Source organism: Protopterus annectens, chromosome 2.part0 (assembly GCF_019279795.1).
Source record: "Protopterus annectens isolate FY-2018-M chromosome 2.part0, PAN1.0, whole genome shotgun sequence".
Taxonomy (NCBI): Eukaryota; Metazoa; Chordata; order Ceratodontiformes; family Protopteridae; genus Protopterus; species Protopterus annectens.
The window spans coordinates 492,900,526-492,916,855 of record NC_056728.1 but is presented as its reverse complement, the minus strand read 5'-3'; the positions used below and the strand labels follow the sequence as shown (position 1 = coordinate 492,916,855).

General features: G+C 38.5%; 1 protein-coding gene across 1 annotated transcript in view; it reads right to left on the bottom strand.

Annotated features, from left to right (window-relative positions):
- NAA35 (N-alpha-acetyltransferase 35, NatC auxiliary subunit) overlaps positions 1-16,330 on the bottom strand; it is a gene marked incomplete in the record, with an annotated part of 1,521,359 nt that overhangs the window by 231,773 nt on the left and 1,273,256 nt on the right. The window contains 1 exon segment of the mRNA XM_044060897.1: positions 6,282-6,349. Coding sequence (XP_043916832.1) covers positions 6,282-6,349 — 68 coding nt within the window.

Sequence of the window (16,330 nt, the reverse complement as noted above, 5' to 3'; positions counted from 1 at the left end):
CCTCTCAGCCAGGGGAGTGGGAGATTGGTATAAATCTTAGTCAGTAGTTCAAGATGCGTGTGTTAAGCTGGAACTTCCAAGATGGCTGCACAATGAATAACAGACTGATTAGATCTCATCCAGTATGAAACCTGTTGTTAAAAAATATCAGTAAAATTTATCATTGTGGGTTGTTGTTGTTTGTCTTTCGGCTTTTCCCGGTTATGGGTCGCCACAGCGGAACTCTGGTCTGCTAATGACTGGCAGTTGGTTTTTATGGTGTCAAGTTGCCAGCCTGACGCCCAACCTTCAACGAAGGCACACCCATTCAACGCATGTCTTTCGAACACCCACTCGACCGTGGGGAGGACATGCAGACTCCACACAGAAGGCACTCCCAACCCAAGCCGAGAATCGAACGGGAGAACCTGTTGCTGTGAGGGTACTGGCTAGAAAGTACACTGCAGGGATGCTAGCAAAGAAGAACATTTGAAGAAAGTAAATAAACCAACTAGAAAAGGAGAAGAAAAAACTCAGGCTGGGAATAGTCTTGCAGCTGTTCGGCGAATCACAGTTCAAGTTTCATCATTAGTACATGAGATAGCATCCTGTAAATAAATCAAATGTACTCAGTGGTGTTTAAAGTATGTGACTGACAGTGTCTAAAAAAAAACTTTTAGCACAATGAGGTAAGCAACAAGTGGTAGAAAGGGTTGTAGCCAAATTTAAGGAGCCTATAAGAGAAAAAATAACCAGAGATCTTAGAGGTTAGAGATATCTTGGACATTTTATGTAAATTTGTATCATGTGGTTTTGTTCAGGTGTGGCTAATATTTGACAACATTAACAGAGCAACGATTAACCAGAGGGAAGCAGAGTGTAAGAAAATGTCATTACTGTAATTGCAGCTTGCAGAGAAAGCATTCAACAGAATCATGTGGGATTTTATGAGTAGGGTAATGACAGCATTTCCATTCCCTGACAGAACACAATTACTAAGCAGGCGTATGACGAGTAGGAGGTACAAATTAAAATGAGAAGGTCCCTGTCTGAAAATTTGTGTCTGAACAGAGGAGCTGGGTGGGGATGTCCTCATTCCCCACAGTAACTGCTTCATATTTACAGCCTTTGGCAAAGAAAATAAGGGATTCACAACTTCAAGAATACAACTGGTATGGTAATTACATTGGGATGTTGTGGAACATTCTGAGAGAGTTTCAAGTCTTTTCAGGATATACAATAAATGAAGATAAAAAACAAAGGCTATAGCAATAAACTATGCTCATGTACCCATGCTTAAATTGGTTCAGCAATACCGACAAACATGGGACCATGACAAGATGATGTATTTAGGTGTATGGATTAAACGGTATTATGTTATCACAGCTACGGATATGTGGGAATGAACTAAACAAAAGATCATACAGAAATTGAGAAAATGGAAGCTGTTGATTATAGACACAGATAGCTCTTTATTAAAGGTTCATAGGAGATTACTAGGCTATTGGCCCTAAGGCCTTTATACGCCTAGCCATGTTATACCCTTGTTTCCTTATTGACCAAGTTGTATGGTCTATATTTGCAGCGTGAGTCTATGATCAGCACCGACTGCCCTTATCCAAGAGGGACAAAGGTGACATCCCTGGGGTAAATTTACAGTCTCTCATCCAGTTGTCTAAGTTGCGCTTAAACAGGGTCATTGAGGAACTCTGATTTACGTGAACTGGGAGTTTGTTCCAGAGGAGTAGCAATCTCTGGGAGACATATCTGTCTCTCCAGCGCGTCCTATTAATGCTGCAGGCTAGGTTAAGATCCCTAGAGGAAGTGAATCTTATCTCATTTCACTTGTAGATGTGCAGCATTTCCATTAGGGCAGGGTCCAAGACTGCTCTGTAGACCAGGCAAAAGTCGCTTCTTAGCAGCCTATAAGATGCAGAGTGCAGTAACTGGGCCTTCAGTCTGTCCATGTAGGTTATGTGTTGTATGCCCTGAATTTTCTTAGTTAGAAACCTCGGAGGTCTCGCCAGCTGCTGCAGGTGTCTGGTGAGATACATATAGAAGGGAGTTTTGTACTCTATTAGTGGTCTGATCAGGGATGAATACAGGGGAGTTATAACTTCCTTAGTTCTGGATGTGATGTCCTTACTTATGAGATGTGCACCGTAGAAGGCCTTCCTTACCACTGTAGACATATGGTGATCGAAGTTAAGGTTGCTTTCAACCTGTGTTCCCAAATCTCTCACCACAGGGTTTGAGCTAAGGGGGCTACTGTTAATATTGTAATTTGCATGGACTTCCCCTTTGCAGAAAGGGATGATAATGCATTTTTTTGCATTTAAAGTCCGTGGCTTTGGCACTGATCATTTGTCTGTGCAAGCCCTTTTGTAGTATGGCAACATCGTTGGGAAACTCAATGATTGTACCCAGTTTGCAGTCACTGGTGAACTTGGTAAGCCACAGGCCATCTATTGCTTGCCTGGACTTCTGAGAAATAGATTTGAAACAGTAGGGGGCCCAACACAGATCCCTGTAGTACACTATTGGTAACTGGTCTGCTGATAGAGGTGGAATCGCCAACTTTGATTGTATGCATTCTGTCAGTAGGCCAGTTGGCTACCCATTTAGTGACATATGGGTTAATTCTCAGCTGGGTGAGTTTCTCAATGATGTCTGAGTGGGGGATTCTGTCAAAAGCCTTGGCTAGGTCAAGATAGGCTGTACATGCTGTTCTGCCTTCATCCAGGGCTTTGGTGACATTATCAAACAAGTTCATCAGGTTTAATAAGCCTGATCTACACTTGAAGCCAAATTGGGTCGTGTCAAGAGTCTGGAGGTCACTTACATCTTTGTTGATAAAAGTTCCATGACGATTTGCTCCATGGCCTTGTACATAAGGCAGGTTAGGCTAATGAGTCTATAGTTCCCAGAATCAGTTGATGGACCCCCCCCCCCCCTTTGTGCAAGGGAATTACTACTGCTACTTTCCACTCTGCTGGGGCAAAGCCAGTACTTAGACTGTCGTTGAAAAGAGTGCCAAGTGGTTCTGCTAGATCCTGTTTTAGACCATTAAGTAGGCAGCTTAGGATATTATCCGGTACCACAGAGGCTGAGTCTTTGGCCATGGAGAGTGTGGGTATGACCTGCCCTTTGAAGATGCTAGGTAGAGGACTGGTGACAGGTATTCTCTGGTGTACATCTGGTGGGGACAGGGAGGTGAAGTTTGCACCAAATCTGTTAGCAGGTTGGCAATGTCCTTAGGGTCAGTATGAGTGGTATCGCCCACTATTAGTTTGACACAAAGTTGGGCTTACCCTTTTAGATTTCTGACACAGGTAAAGAATGCCCTGTGATTACCCTTAGTTAAGGCTGCTAGTTTAGCTTCATAATTGGCTTTAGAGGACTTTATAAGATATCTAATTAGCTTGTTCAAGCTGTGGAGGGTGTCCTTCCTCTGCTGAGTCAGTTCCCTCTTGTTCTCAGACATTAGTTTCTTCCTCTTGCTGCATAACTTTTTATGCTTGATTTTCGCCAGGGTGCCTTTTTTTTTTTTTTTTTTTTTTTTGTAAGGACCTTGTTTTGATCTGTTCGGGTATAGCTGAGTCTACACATTTGTATAGGTGTTTCTACAGGACATTTGTGTACACCTCTGTACAGCAGTCATTGCTGACAGTGGTAGTAGGGGGTTTGAAACTATTTGCGCCATTGCTTCGGAGGCTATAGTTTGCTTTGGAGAAATGTTTCATCCTTTTTGCTTTGGGGGGTGTCAGATATATGTAGAGTAAGACACAATCACAGGAAATGCTTTTAGTCCCTTTAGTGAATGATAATCAACAAAGAGTTGAAGGAATTCAAGTGAGAGGGGAAGAGGGCAAGAGTTAAGTGGAATAAAATGATTATTTCCTCAAAACAAGGTGGTTTAGGGTTACTTGATTGGAAGGGGTACTTCAGAACTACACTCATATACATAACCCAAGCAGAGGGGTATAGACCAAACTGGAAAATGATGATGGTGACTTGGGGGGGGGGGGGTCAAGTCCTTAATCAGAATTCATGTATTTATCTATCTTTGTTGACTGGGAAAGTCCGACTGGACAAAGCCCATTTTCAGCGAAGGCCCATCAAGAAAAGCTCCATCACAGTACATTTATATTAACAAGTAAATTTCAAACAGTCCTCAGAAAAGCAATAGTTGCATTTCTTAGAAAAACACACATGGTTACAAGACAGGTATATACAGTGAAATATTTACATCAATATGTACAAGTCTGTACAGTTCTGGTAGCTGTAAATTCTTGCAGGAAGCAAATTAATTTAAAATAGCGAAGGCAAAACATTGTTGCAAGGAAGTTTAGTGTCCGTACTTTTCAGTACATAAGGCTTGTAAAGAGTTCAATAGATATAATGAACAGTATAGCTGAAAAAAAAAGCTATATAATTCTGTAGGAGGGGAGATATTAGTACTGTATAAGAGGATAGAGATAACAGCATACATCTGTGAGAGCAGGGTATAGGACTACTTCTATTTAGGCTGCAAGCTCCAAACTGGCACACCTGGAATGTTTATAGCTTAGGTATACAGGGAATGCATGAGAGGAGCAGACTTGGGGATGGGGAGGTACTTAGCGAAAGGTGAGAAGTAGTGGTAAAGATAGGGGGTGCCATTTAGATGATCAAAGTCTTAGAACTTTGAATTTCATATGGCCGACACCATATGATCAAAGTTTTAAGACTTTTGATCATTCTAAACGGAGATCTCCATACAGGAGATCGGGAAATTTTCCCTTTTCCTCACTGTAGTGCGATCTTGGAGTTGGTATATTTAAGTAGTGAGGGGTGTGGGGGTGCAGGGCGCTTGCCCCCCTGTGGAAACGTCCAGGGTTTTTTTTTTTTTTTAGGTGTTCTAAGTCTTAAAACTTTGATCATATGGTGTCGGCCATATGAAATTTGAAGTTCTAAAACTTCATTCATCTAAATGGGACCAAGATAGGTGTCTTGATTCAACTGCAAATGGGAAAAAGTCAGGGATAGGTAACAAGAAGTTTGTGTTTTCACTACAGGTCCCTACCTGTTGATAACATGAGCAACAACAATCATATGTCCACAGATAGGGCCCTTATGCACCTAGCCGTGCAACCCAAATGTGACCCACACATTTGATCTATATAGGGGTGGTTTACTAACTGCCTCTGTATATCAGAGACATAGGCACCAAACCAGGGAGTGAATTTCTGATTATTCATTCATTAGTCCAAGTTGTGCTTAAATTGGGATAGGAAGTAACTCTACTTCACATGGGTGGGAAACCTGTTCCTGAGAAGGGGAATTCCTTGCCATCACTTATTACCTTTCATTCTTTTTTCCGCATTTTCAGCCTCATCATTGTTAATAAATAGCAGGACTCTTCCTCACTTTCTAATGATCTTCCTATGTTGTTTTCAGTGGAGATTATGCAATTAACTGTTCTTAAGTTTGAGGGGAAGAGTCAGGATTGTCCTGACACATTTCTGTAACCTTCCCTGAGTAGTTTAAATGCTTGGTGATGAAACACTTGCATCCATCACTTATCACTGTTCATCTTTGCTAGAAATGAGACTTTGATACCAAAACAGGATGGCTTCCCTTCAGAAGAATCCCCCAGTCCTCAAAGTGAAGCAGCCCTGAGCTCTGTACCACTTATATGACCATGTACAGAAAAAGTACAGTTGTGTACCATAATGGTAGATGTCCTTCTCTTAACAGTTGGAGTATTCATTACAATAGGGATCCCCTGTAAGGACGGCCTGACATCTGGCCAGTATACCAAAGCCTTTACATTGCTTTAAAGCAGCAATATTGAGAAGATCTCACCAATGCGGGATGGGAGGTTCTTTTCTTCAGTTTATATCTTGGACAATTTTTCAACTACACAGACACAAATCAAGATGAAAATGACACAGGTGAAGATCTCTTTCAGAGATGTAAAACACACAAAGATGGTTGTTCCCCTTTTTATGTCATTCTGCCAGAATTTAATCACTGCAAAGCATGCTCCATACCAGTCATGAAGGACAACAAAATGGAGCACACATTCAGCAGCAATGCTGGAGAAAACTAGACAGCATATTAGGAGACAATCATGTTAGTGATGACATAGACTAAGGGACAGTCACTATCAGTGGCTGCATAAAAATAAATATATACTGTAAAGAAGACAAGTCTCCTCAAATATGCAATCTGTGGAGTTTACAGCAGGCACAGAAATCAGTAAACTGAATTGGTATACCATATGTAATATAGGACTACTGCCTTTGCTTTGGACTTACCTTATACATGCCAGCACACATGTTTTGGTAAGCCTGACTCAAGGAGGTCTCTCTGCTCAGTGGACGCACTAAAAGGAATGTACAAAAACAATAGATTTTACTGCAGCAGCATATTTTCAAGATGTTCAATACATATACAGAAAGCCTCTCCATTACAGATGTCACTTGATTATATGACAATATGTAATTACAAAATGACAGTACCTTTACACTTAAATGCATCTAAGCAGGTACATTTGTATGTAATTTAAACTTTTATTTCAACAATATTAATATGTATTAATATGTATGTATTTGTGGGGCTTTTCTCCCAGAGACTCCATTAAAAAGGTCAAATCTATCCAGTCGGACTATCCGAGTCAATGCATTGAAATAAATAATCAACCAGTGCCCTGTAACCTGGGCTTATTTTAACAAAATGTAAGTTACAGTACTGTTCTTTTTGTTTCAATTATGTATCATTTATGAAATACCAAAGTACAGTTGTTAACCTGAAAACACTGTACATGCAAATTTCTTTAACTATTGCTTATCTACTGTTAACATATACACCTGTATCCATTGTTCCAGAACTTTGCATATATATTCCTAAGTTTATAATCATTTCTGTGTCTGCATAAACTGTGCTTATATTGTGGACTTTTAGTCTTCACAGGCCTCTTCTGTAAATGGACTGCTGGAAACCCCAAACAAAACAAAAACAGGAGAGAACCTCGTTAATAGGACCAATAACCCAGCGGAAACTGAGGTAAATGCCCAGATAGTGTGTAAGAAAAAAACTTCCAAAAAAACTCAGACATGCCTCCATCTCAATACAGCACACAACTTTAATATAAATCAAAAGTGCAAGAAAGTGTTAAGAGCTTTCATCCCTAATAATGAACGGGACTTCATCAGAACAGCAGTTATGTAACAATCAGGTGACATAGTAAATTAAATACTAAAACAGTGAATAAATCATTTTAAAATGATTAAAATGCTGAACTGTGAAAAATGTAAAAAAAAAAAATATTTACATATAAAACCATATTAATGCATAACCAAAAGATCAAATTTTGTCTGCTCTTAATTTTAGCACACTACTGATAGAAACCATATTGTTTAAGCCTGGTAAAACAATGGCATTTAATCTTAACTGCCACTGAATCTCACGATATTCTAAAATGTCTCCCCAAGGCCCCTTCTCTGATTGGGTAAGACCTGTTCCAGGATAAAAAAAATGTAACATTATATGTACATGACTGTTTATGATTGTACAAGGCATTACTCTCATGCTGGGCTTTGATTTCATAATAATAATGTTCACAGATATACTTCCTGAGTGCTCTTTCAGTTTTGCCAATAAAGAATGAATGACAATAATCGCAAAATGCTATGTAAATTACCACAGTGGTGCTGCAAATCACATGTCCTATTCAACCTAAGCTCCTGGGGGACAGTGGAAATTTTTAATACTTGCCCCTCAGATATATACTTACACTGTTGTCACAGTCCGCATTTATGCATGCCTTTATTTACCCTAGTATCTCTGTTTAATGACCAGTAGAGGTCCCTCTTTCAAGTTTCTCTTTTAAACTTAAGTGCTGCTTATATATAAAGAGAGAGGTTGGTCCAAGCTTTGTGCTTATACTGGTGTTGCTCTGGATGATTTTCCAATTATTCATAACAATATTTTTGAAAGCACTGGAAGTGTTTCCAAATTTCACAACCATTGTGTTTTCATAATTTTTATCTGTAGTGTTATGAGCCACTTCCTTATTCAAATGCCTACTTAAAATAGGGTAAAAGTCATTTTGTCTTCTAGCTACCACTTCGTGCTTAATCTCCTCAAGTAAAGATGGTGGGTAACTTCTATTCTGAACATTTAACTTCTGTACCGTCACTAGCCTCAGTACAGATGAGCTCTTCTTTTTATATAAAAAGTGGCACTTAAATTTAAAAGAGAAACTTGAAAGAGGGAATGCTACTGGTGATAAACAGAAATGTCAAGGTAAATAAAGGCATGCGTAAATGCTGATCATGCCTACAATGTAAATATATATTTGAGGGGCAAGTATTAAAAATTTCCAGAAAAGAAAAATTACTGTATGTGGCTTGGGGAGGATGGAGCTTATTATAAAAGTACACCTTAAAAGTGTGATGCTAATAGAAGAGCTTAAATAACTGAACTGTATAGTGGGGCAGTTCCTGCAGCAGTCTTTATTAAAGGCTGTAATTAAGAGCCGTATTAAAAAACACAGGCAAAAATCCTGAGAAGACAGTTGTCCAAGGTCTGACAATCCAGTTAAAAATATCCAAGAGAAGACAAAATTTGCTATGCAGTTCATGCAATAACTACACTGGAAAAATGCATTTTATTTAAAACATTCTTTCAGGTTACACGTCCTTCCTTAGACACAAACAAAACTTCATATAATTTTTTTCCCCTCGGCACTTCTTTATTATGCCTGCCACCCACAAACTCCCCCTTTTCAAACCATTCTTCAGGCTATTGCAATATTTTCTCCTTTTCCCTATACCACCTCACTTCAACAACTGCATAACATCCACTAATGCTCACAATGCTGGGCTCCACTGCACATGCGATCTTCACCTACAAATCAAGCTGCTTGGTGAACACTCACATTTCAGCCTTTCATACTGCTCTTCCACCAACTCCCAGACAACACTAGGTATCAGTGATTCAGCAAGCCAGGCTGTCTAACCCCCAAGGATAAACACCAGCCTCCCTGCCTGGCACATCCACCTACCATATCAAAAATCGAACCTGCATGCTCTGGGCTTCAGTTTGGATTTATCCCTCTGCACCATGCAAACAGTTTTAAAAAAAATAATCCAGTTATGCACACTACAATCAATCATATATTTCATTAATTTCACATACAATCATTTAAAAGCTTCAGTTTTCTATTTTTGGGCAAAGACTTAATGATGAATCTGTCATGAAGCCAAGACTTGTCAAACTCTTCTCTGTAATTTAAACCATCAGCAGCACTTAGAAAACATACGGTCTCACTGTTCACCAATATACTTTACCAGTACATAGGATTCACAGTTATACCTTTCCCCTTCTCCAGAATTTGGGATAAAGATAACCAAGAACAAAAGCCCCATATCAGCACATTCACTCAGAAGGCAATGCAAATAACAGTATTTTCATTAATATGCATTTTCCAATAACATTAGCTGTGTAGCTGCATTGTGTGTTGCTTAATGACACTACTCCTGTTTGGTACAAATTCACAAACTGTACAAAGGACAAAGCAAAATTATAAGGTAAAACCAGTGACATCCATTGAAATCAATGAGAAGTAAGAGACATGCGCACATTGCCCTTTTAAGTTTTTCATGCACACTGTATTTGCAACATAAAGCAACATTTATGTAAGCAAGATGAAACATGTATAATCTTGGCACTTACTTTAGATTTTTTTAACAAACTCAAATTCAAAAATTAAAAACAAAAAGTATGGGGATAACAAAATAAGTACACGGGATGAAGGCTAAAAGGAAATTAAGAAAAACAGAATACGGAAAAACAAAAATATCAAGCACTCATATCAAACATTCTCAAACCGCTTTTTTAAGCCTCTCATGTGCACCACATTATTTTTACACTATATTTGTAACAGAAAGTGTAAACAAAAGGCAAACTTTACAATCCTAGCACTTTTTATTTAATTTTTTTAAACAAGCAAAATCAAATTCAACAAATTAAAAACAAACAGAAGGGGATGGGAAATAAGTAAAAGGGAGAAAAAAAGAAAATAAACAATAGGGGATCCAAAAACAATACACTGCATCCTTATATCAAACTCTGCATACAATTTTGTATTTTTAAAACTTACAATTTACAAATATGTGCTACTATTCTATTTTTTAATTATTTTTGTGCCAAGTCACATACCCACTGTCCATCTCTCTTAATTTTCTTGCATACCATAGTCCCCTATCATTTCTTCCTTCCAAGGCATCTTTTTTTTCTGCAGTCCCCTCTTTCCTGTACTTCTGACAGCAGAGAAACCCAAGAACAAAACAGAAGCCCTCACAGTCCTAAACGCAATTTATTAAAACAGATAATCATGGTGGCTTCTTCAGAGGATACAGAGGCAACCAAACACAATCAGTTAAATACTGAAAGTTAATTGAAGTCAACTGCTGTCAATTAACCACAAATTATGCAACAAGATGCCTGCATTAAGCTAAAAACATAAAGTACAGAAAACGTCAGACATAGCTTAAATACATGCTGAACTATTAATGAAGTTAAAAGACTGTGACAATACAAAAAACAGTATTTTGACACAGTCAAACCCAAATAAATAAAAATTCATACTGTATGTTTCCTAAGACATAAAAATATAAAAATGCACAAGCAAAGAGTGTCACAAAATCATATGTGCATTTAAAGAATGAAAGACAAAATACTACATTGTCATTCCCAAATGTACATTATTTTAAAAAGGGGAAACGACATAATAAAACAATTGAATAACTTTTTACTGGAAAGTTAATATAAATTCCAAAAATGTAAACAAAAACATATTTAATGTGTGACCTTAAAATTGGGTACAATACTAAGTAACAATGTAATAGCCTAAGCCAAAATTTACTCGGACAAATACCTACAAAAGGTAAGAAACAGTGCCACCAAGTGGCTTGACACTATGCCCACAGATGGTGGGCTGATGCAAGAAGGACTGAATCAAAAGTGTCAAAACAAGTATGGTTCTTAAAATATAATTCTTAAAATATGAAGGGACCAGTTATCTCATATACGATTTTAATTTGAGGTAGGTTGAAAGCATTAAGCTTAAGTTGCCAAAGCAATTCATTTGTCTCAAGTATAAGGGCACTAGGTCCACCACGAGGATGAAAAGGAAGGTGGTCAATCCCCATAAAAGAGAAAGCATGCCCAGGAAAAGAACAGATATGTTTGGCAAGGGCATTATCAAGTCTCTTATTCCTGATGGCATATAAATGCTGGTACAATCTGTCTTTGAGCCTTCTGTCCATCGAAAGCAATATACACTACTGTTTTCGTATCACAGGAAATACGGTGATGTATGAAATATTTCCTTCCTTCAATACAAAAACTGCTACCTGTTTTAATATGTGAACAGAAATTACAAAGGCCACAGGCAAAAGAGCCATTGGTTCTAGCACTACAGGTGCCATAAGGAGTCTGTAACAATTCTTTGATGTTTCTACCCCTTCTAAACACTACAAAAGGTCTATCACCTAACTTCTCACCTACAGTTGCATTACTGGTGATGAAAAACCAATTTTTAAACAAGATATTCTGTATTGCATACGAGTTCACCCCAAATGTGGAAATGAAACTACAAGTAGAGGCCCTGTTGGGGGCAGGTTCAATAAGAGGCGTGACACCAGACAGGTTGTCAGAGGCACTAGATCTAAGAGCCACCTCAGTGCAAAACGACCCTTCTTGAGACAAAAGAGGTCTGTAAAACCCACTAATTCTTTTATTCAAGACCTCTTCTATTAGTTCAGACACAAGAGTAGCTGGGTAGCCACGGTTAACAAAAAGGTTTGTCAAAAATTGACATTCAACGTTAAAATCTAACAATTGACTACAAATTCTCACGGCCCTCACAAGCTGCCCTTTGACTATTGCTTTTCTAAGTTTAAAGGGGTGAGAACTGGTATAATGAAGGAAGGAATTCACGTATGTATCTTTCCTATAAATTGTGGAATTTAACCTTCCTGTAATCCCATCCCTAGTCAATTTTACATCAAGGTAATTCATACTCGCAACATCGAACTGAAAAGTAAATTTAAGAAACGGTGTTGTACTATTGATGTAATCGACAAAACTTTGTGCTGTTAGATGGTCACCCCTAAAGAGGATGAAAATGTCATCAAGGTAACGAGTGTAGTAGAAAAGTTTACCATTCCACTCTGAGTTGTTCAAGACAAAATTTCTTTCCCAATAAGACATTTGAATGTAAATGTCTTTTTCAAACAGGAAGTAATTTGATGACAAAATAATGTTGAGCAGCTCAGTAACATTATTGATGACATTCGAAGGAGCCTGGAGCTCACGCAACAGCAAGTCAATCCACTCAATGGCCTCCTGGTGTGGTATGGATGTGTAAAGATCGACCACATCTATGGTCAAGAAATTGACATCCATATCCAACTCCAGCCCATTTAGGTCAGAAAGAAAAGACCATGAATCTTTACATATAGTAGGTACACTGTCAACATACTGATTCAGTAAAGTATCCACAAATTTTGAACAAGGGTAGGTGATGGAAAGCCTACCATCTATCAGTGCCCTCATAGGTGGGTCCCCAAGATTTTTATGAATCTTGGGGATTCCAAACATGACAGGCGTCTTGGCATGGGAAATATCTATGTATTTATATGTCTCCTCATCAATTCTGCCGTTGATGAAAAAATCCCTCAAGTAACCCCTAATCTTACTGGCACTGATATTCATCTCGTTGACAGATGAGATTTCATATGAATCAGAATCAAGGACCCTGTGCATTCTTTCTACGTAATCAGCCTGCTCAAAGATGGCCAAACCGCCACCTTTATCAGGCTTGATGATCCTGGCCCCGACATTGCGGAGGTCACGTAATGCTTCAAGTTGGTCCTTGGAAATATTGAAGCGGCTAGGACCAACACCAGGTCGCTTCAATAAAAACCTAATATCCAACTCGCAAGCACTCTCAAACATTTTGAGGGCCACATGGAGGGGCGGGTTGAAAATACTAGGCAGTTTCAGATTAGAGACCAGAGAGTCTGTGGAGAAGTTAAACAGAAGTTTCAAATTTAATTTACGTACATAACATTTTAAATCCAATAACACCCTGGCCAAATCACATTTAATAGAAGGTACAAAGGTATTACCCAAGGCTAACAGCTCAACAAGTTCTGGTTCCAGGGTAAGGTGTGAAAAATTATAAATTGTAAAATCACCTTTCATATTCTTGACAACCTTAAGGGGGGTGTTCAGAGTATAAGGGGGATTTGTGATTAGTTGTTCCCCTGTTGTTCCTGTTCCCTAAAAAATTATTGCTGGTATTTTGGGGTCCGTCATACCCAGTAGCAGGTATCGTTTCCTGTACTTGATTACCACAGAGGTCCTGTGTTTGTACAGTCAAAGGTTGAGCATGTCAAGGAACAGGACAATCATTTTCATCCTTAAATGGCAACATGCAATACCATCACAGTGATATGCAGACTTTCATATGTGCCCAGTTAAAACACCATGCTACTAATCCCTCTCCCAATCCAAAGATCAAGAAAGTCGCCCCTGACTTTGCCAAAATGTTGCTATTAATGCATGGGCTAGCCTCGACAATTAAGGGGTGGAGAAAAACTTACCTAGCACAATAGCTACCAGCCTTCCAACTCCCCAAGAGCATTCCTAACTGTAGAGCTCTGGTGGTGGAGTCAGATGCCTTGCCCCTTCATAACTAGGCTGGCAGCCAAGTTCTGCTTTGATTACTCCAGTGACAAACTGCTGGGGTGGAGGTGGGGATGCGAAGAGCAATATAACAATCAGTATTTAAAATATACATGTGTATCTATTGTCTTTCATAGCAGTGAATAAATTAGCTCCAAATGGCACAAAACATGTCAGAACAATATCAGTAATAAAGATACACCTTGCTACTGTCCCTAGTAGACTGACATGCAAAATATGCTTGAGCAACACTCTGACACAGATGTCAGGAGTTGCCTTACTTAAATTTACTAAATCTTGTGATAAAATAGGAAAGACAGTTCTGTTTACTTCCACATGCAACTACAAAACAATGACAGGTGAGCCTACTTTTTTGCAGATCTGTTTTAATTTGAGTAATTTATATTGCTGTTAATTTGAAAAAGTATATGACAGAATTGCAGACTTTCTTTTTTGTATTTCTGTTATGTACTTACAGGAGAGTAATGTGGTCTCCTTACTGTACCAAGCTAACTGTGGACTAATCAATTGTCTTACTTCCCAGTTTTTGAATGGCTTGAGCTACACAGAAGCCCATACTCCAAAATGTGTATGGGAAGGTATTTTACTATGCACACATAAAAAAAAATGTCCTAATCCAGCCAAGAGGTATTGCTGTTTCATACGGAAATTCAAGCAAATGTCTGAATTAAAGAACAAGCTTTTCTAAATCAGGAAAAGATAGTTTATTTTGAGAAAGATGTCTTATTAACTGTTCCCACATGATTCTTAGGGAATTCTCTCTCCAAAGAAACTTTTATAAAAAATGTTAACTGCTTGGAGCTAAGTAAGGGAAGAAGGTCTCAATAAATAGATCACTGCAAATAGCATTAAAGAAAGTAAGCATACTTTCAACAAATTTACTGAACTCAGCAATAGAAAATACCAATGCTAAATACCCAGCTGTTTTATTTTCTCTCAACAGTATAGTTAAAAATGGACTGCTTATTAATTAGAAGGTTTAAAATTCAATCACTGAAATTTTAAATGTTTCAGAAGTGAAATGTAGTCATTTTTCACTCCATTCTTAATGAGCTAGATAAACTACTGTTGTGCATAAATTTGCCGTAACAACAGATGTGTGAACAATCACTGCTGCAGTAGCTTTAGCTATATGGGATATATCCTGCCAAAGATATAACAGACGCCCAGCTACCAAAGCTTTAAGGCACCTGGACGCTTGCCCAAGTAGTCAGTCAGCTTGAGCTGAGCTGACATAAGACAGTTAGACAGGTTTGGGCACTAAACCCATCAGAGTTTTCATTCCAGAGACAAACAGGCTGAGCCCTGAAGGGACAATGTTAGGGGGAAAAAAAAAAAGTATCCACTCCTGACAGAAAAACAACACACCAAACAAACAAGGTGGGTGGGTGAAGGGAGTGGCTGTATATCTACTGTTATGGTAAGTTTACTTACACAACTATATTATGTTCATTATATTGATCACTGCTGCAGTAGACTTAGCTATATGGGTAGATTACTCTAACATACTACATCTGGGAGGTGGAAGTGAAAGGGTCCAGGAGCCCCTGGTAAATGAAACTAGCAATGCCTGATTTAAACCTAGAGAAGAAGTCAAGCTTGTCATACCTTGTAAAGGTGTATATAGAGGACCAAGTTGCTGCTTTTAGAAAACTTCTAAAATTCAACACTTTCCAAAAAGCCATAGATGAAGCCAAGGCCCTCGCAGAGTGGGCCTTGACCCTGCCTGGAATAGTTTTGTTGTGAGCAAAGCAAAAGGTAATAACCTGAAACAACCATTTGCAAATAGTCTGTTTTGACACAGGCTGTCCCTTATCTTCACAAGAAATGAAGAACTTGATCTAAAAATCTGAATCATTTAGTTCTGTCAAGTTAGTACCAAAGTTGTTTGTGGAAATCCAAGGTATGGAGTATCCTTTTTCTGTCATTTTTAGGTTCAGGAAACAAGAAAAATGTGAGATGAACAGTTTGTCTTAAAGTAATCTCAGATAACACTTTAGGCATAAAAGGATTGGTTCTCAAAAAAACTAGTTTCTGTGAATAACAAAATACAGCTGATTCACCTTAAGAGCTTGCAACTACAATATGATTCTTGCAGAGGTCAACACAATCAGTAAAAACAGTTTTCCATGTTAAGAAACTCAAACTTGCTAGATTAGCTGGTTCAAATGGGGCAAATGTTATCTTCTCTAACACAAAATTAAGATCCCAAGGAGGAGTCCCCAGTATTCTTGGGGGTCTCTTAAGCAAAACCCCTTTCAAAAACATTTTGACATGAGAATGCAGTGAAAGAAATTAATCCATGGGTAGACATGCAGAAATGGCTGACAAATGAACCATAATGGAGGAGTAAGAAAATATACAGGATACTAACTCCACACAAACTTTGTAAATCAGAGAAACACTAGACCTAAATGGATGTTAATTATGTCGCTGGCACCACACAGAAAGCCTTTTCCATTTGCTAATAAATGATTTTCTAGTAGCAGGTTTTTTTTGCCTCAATTAATACCTGCTGCACATCCTCAATTCATTTTAGCCACCTTTTACTAAGACCCTGTCATCCAAGCAGTAAGTTGAAGTTGAA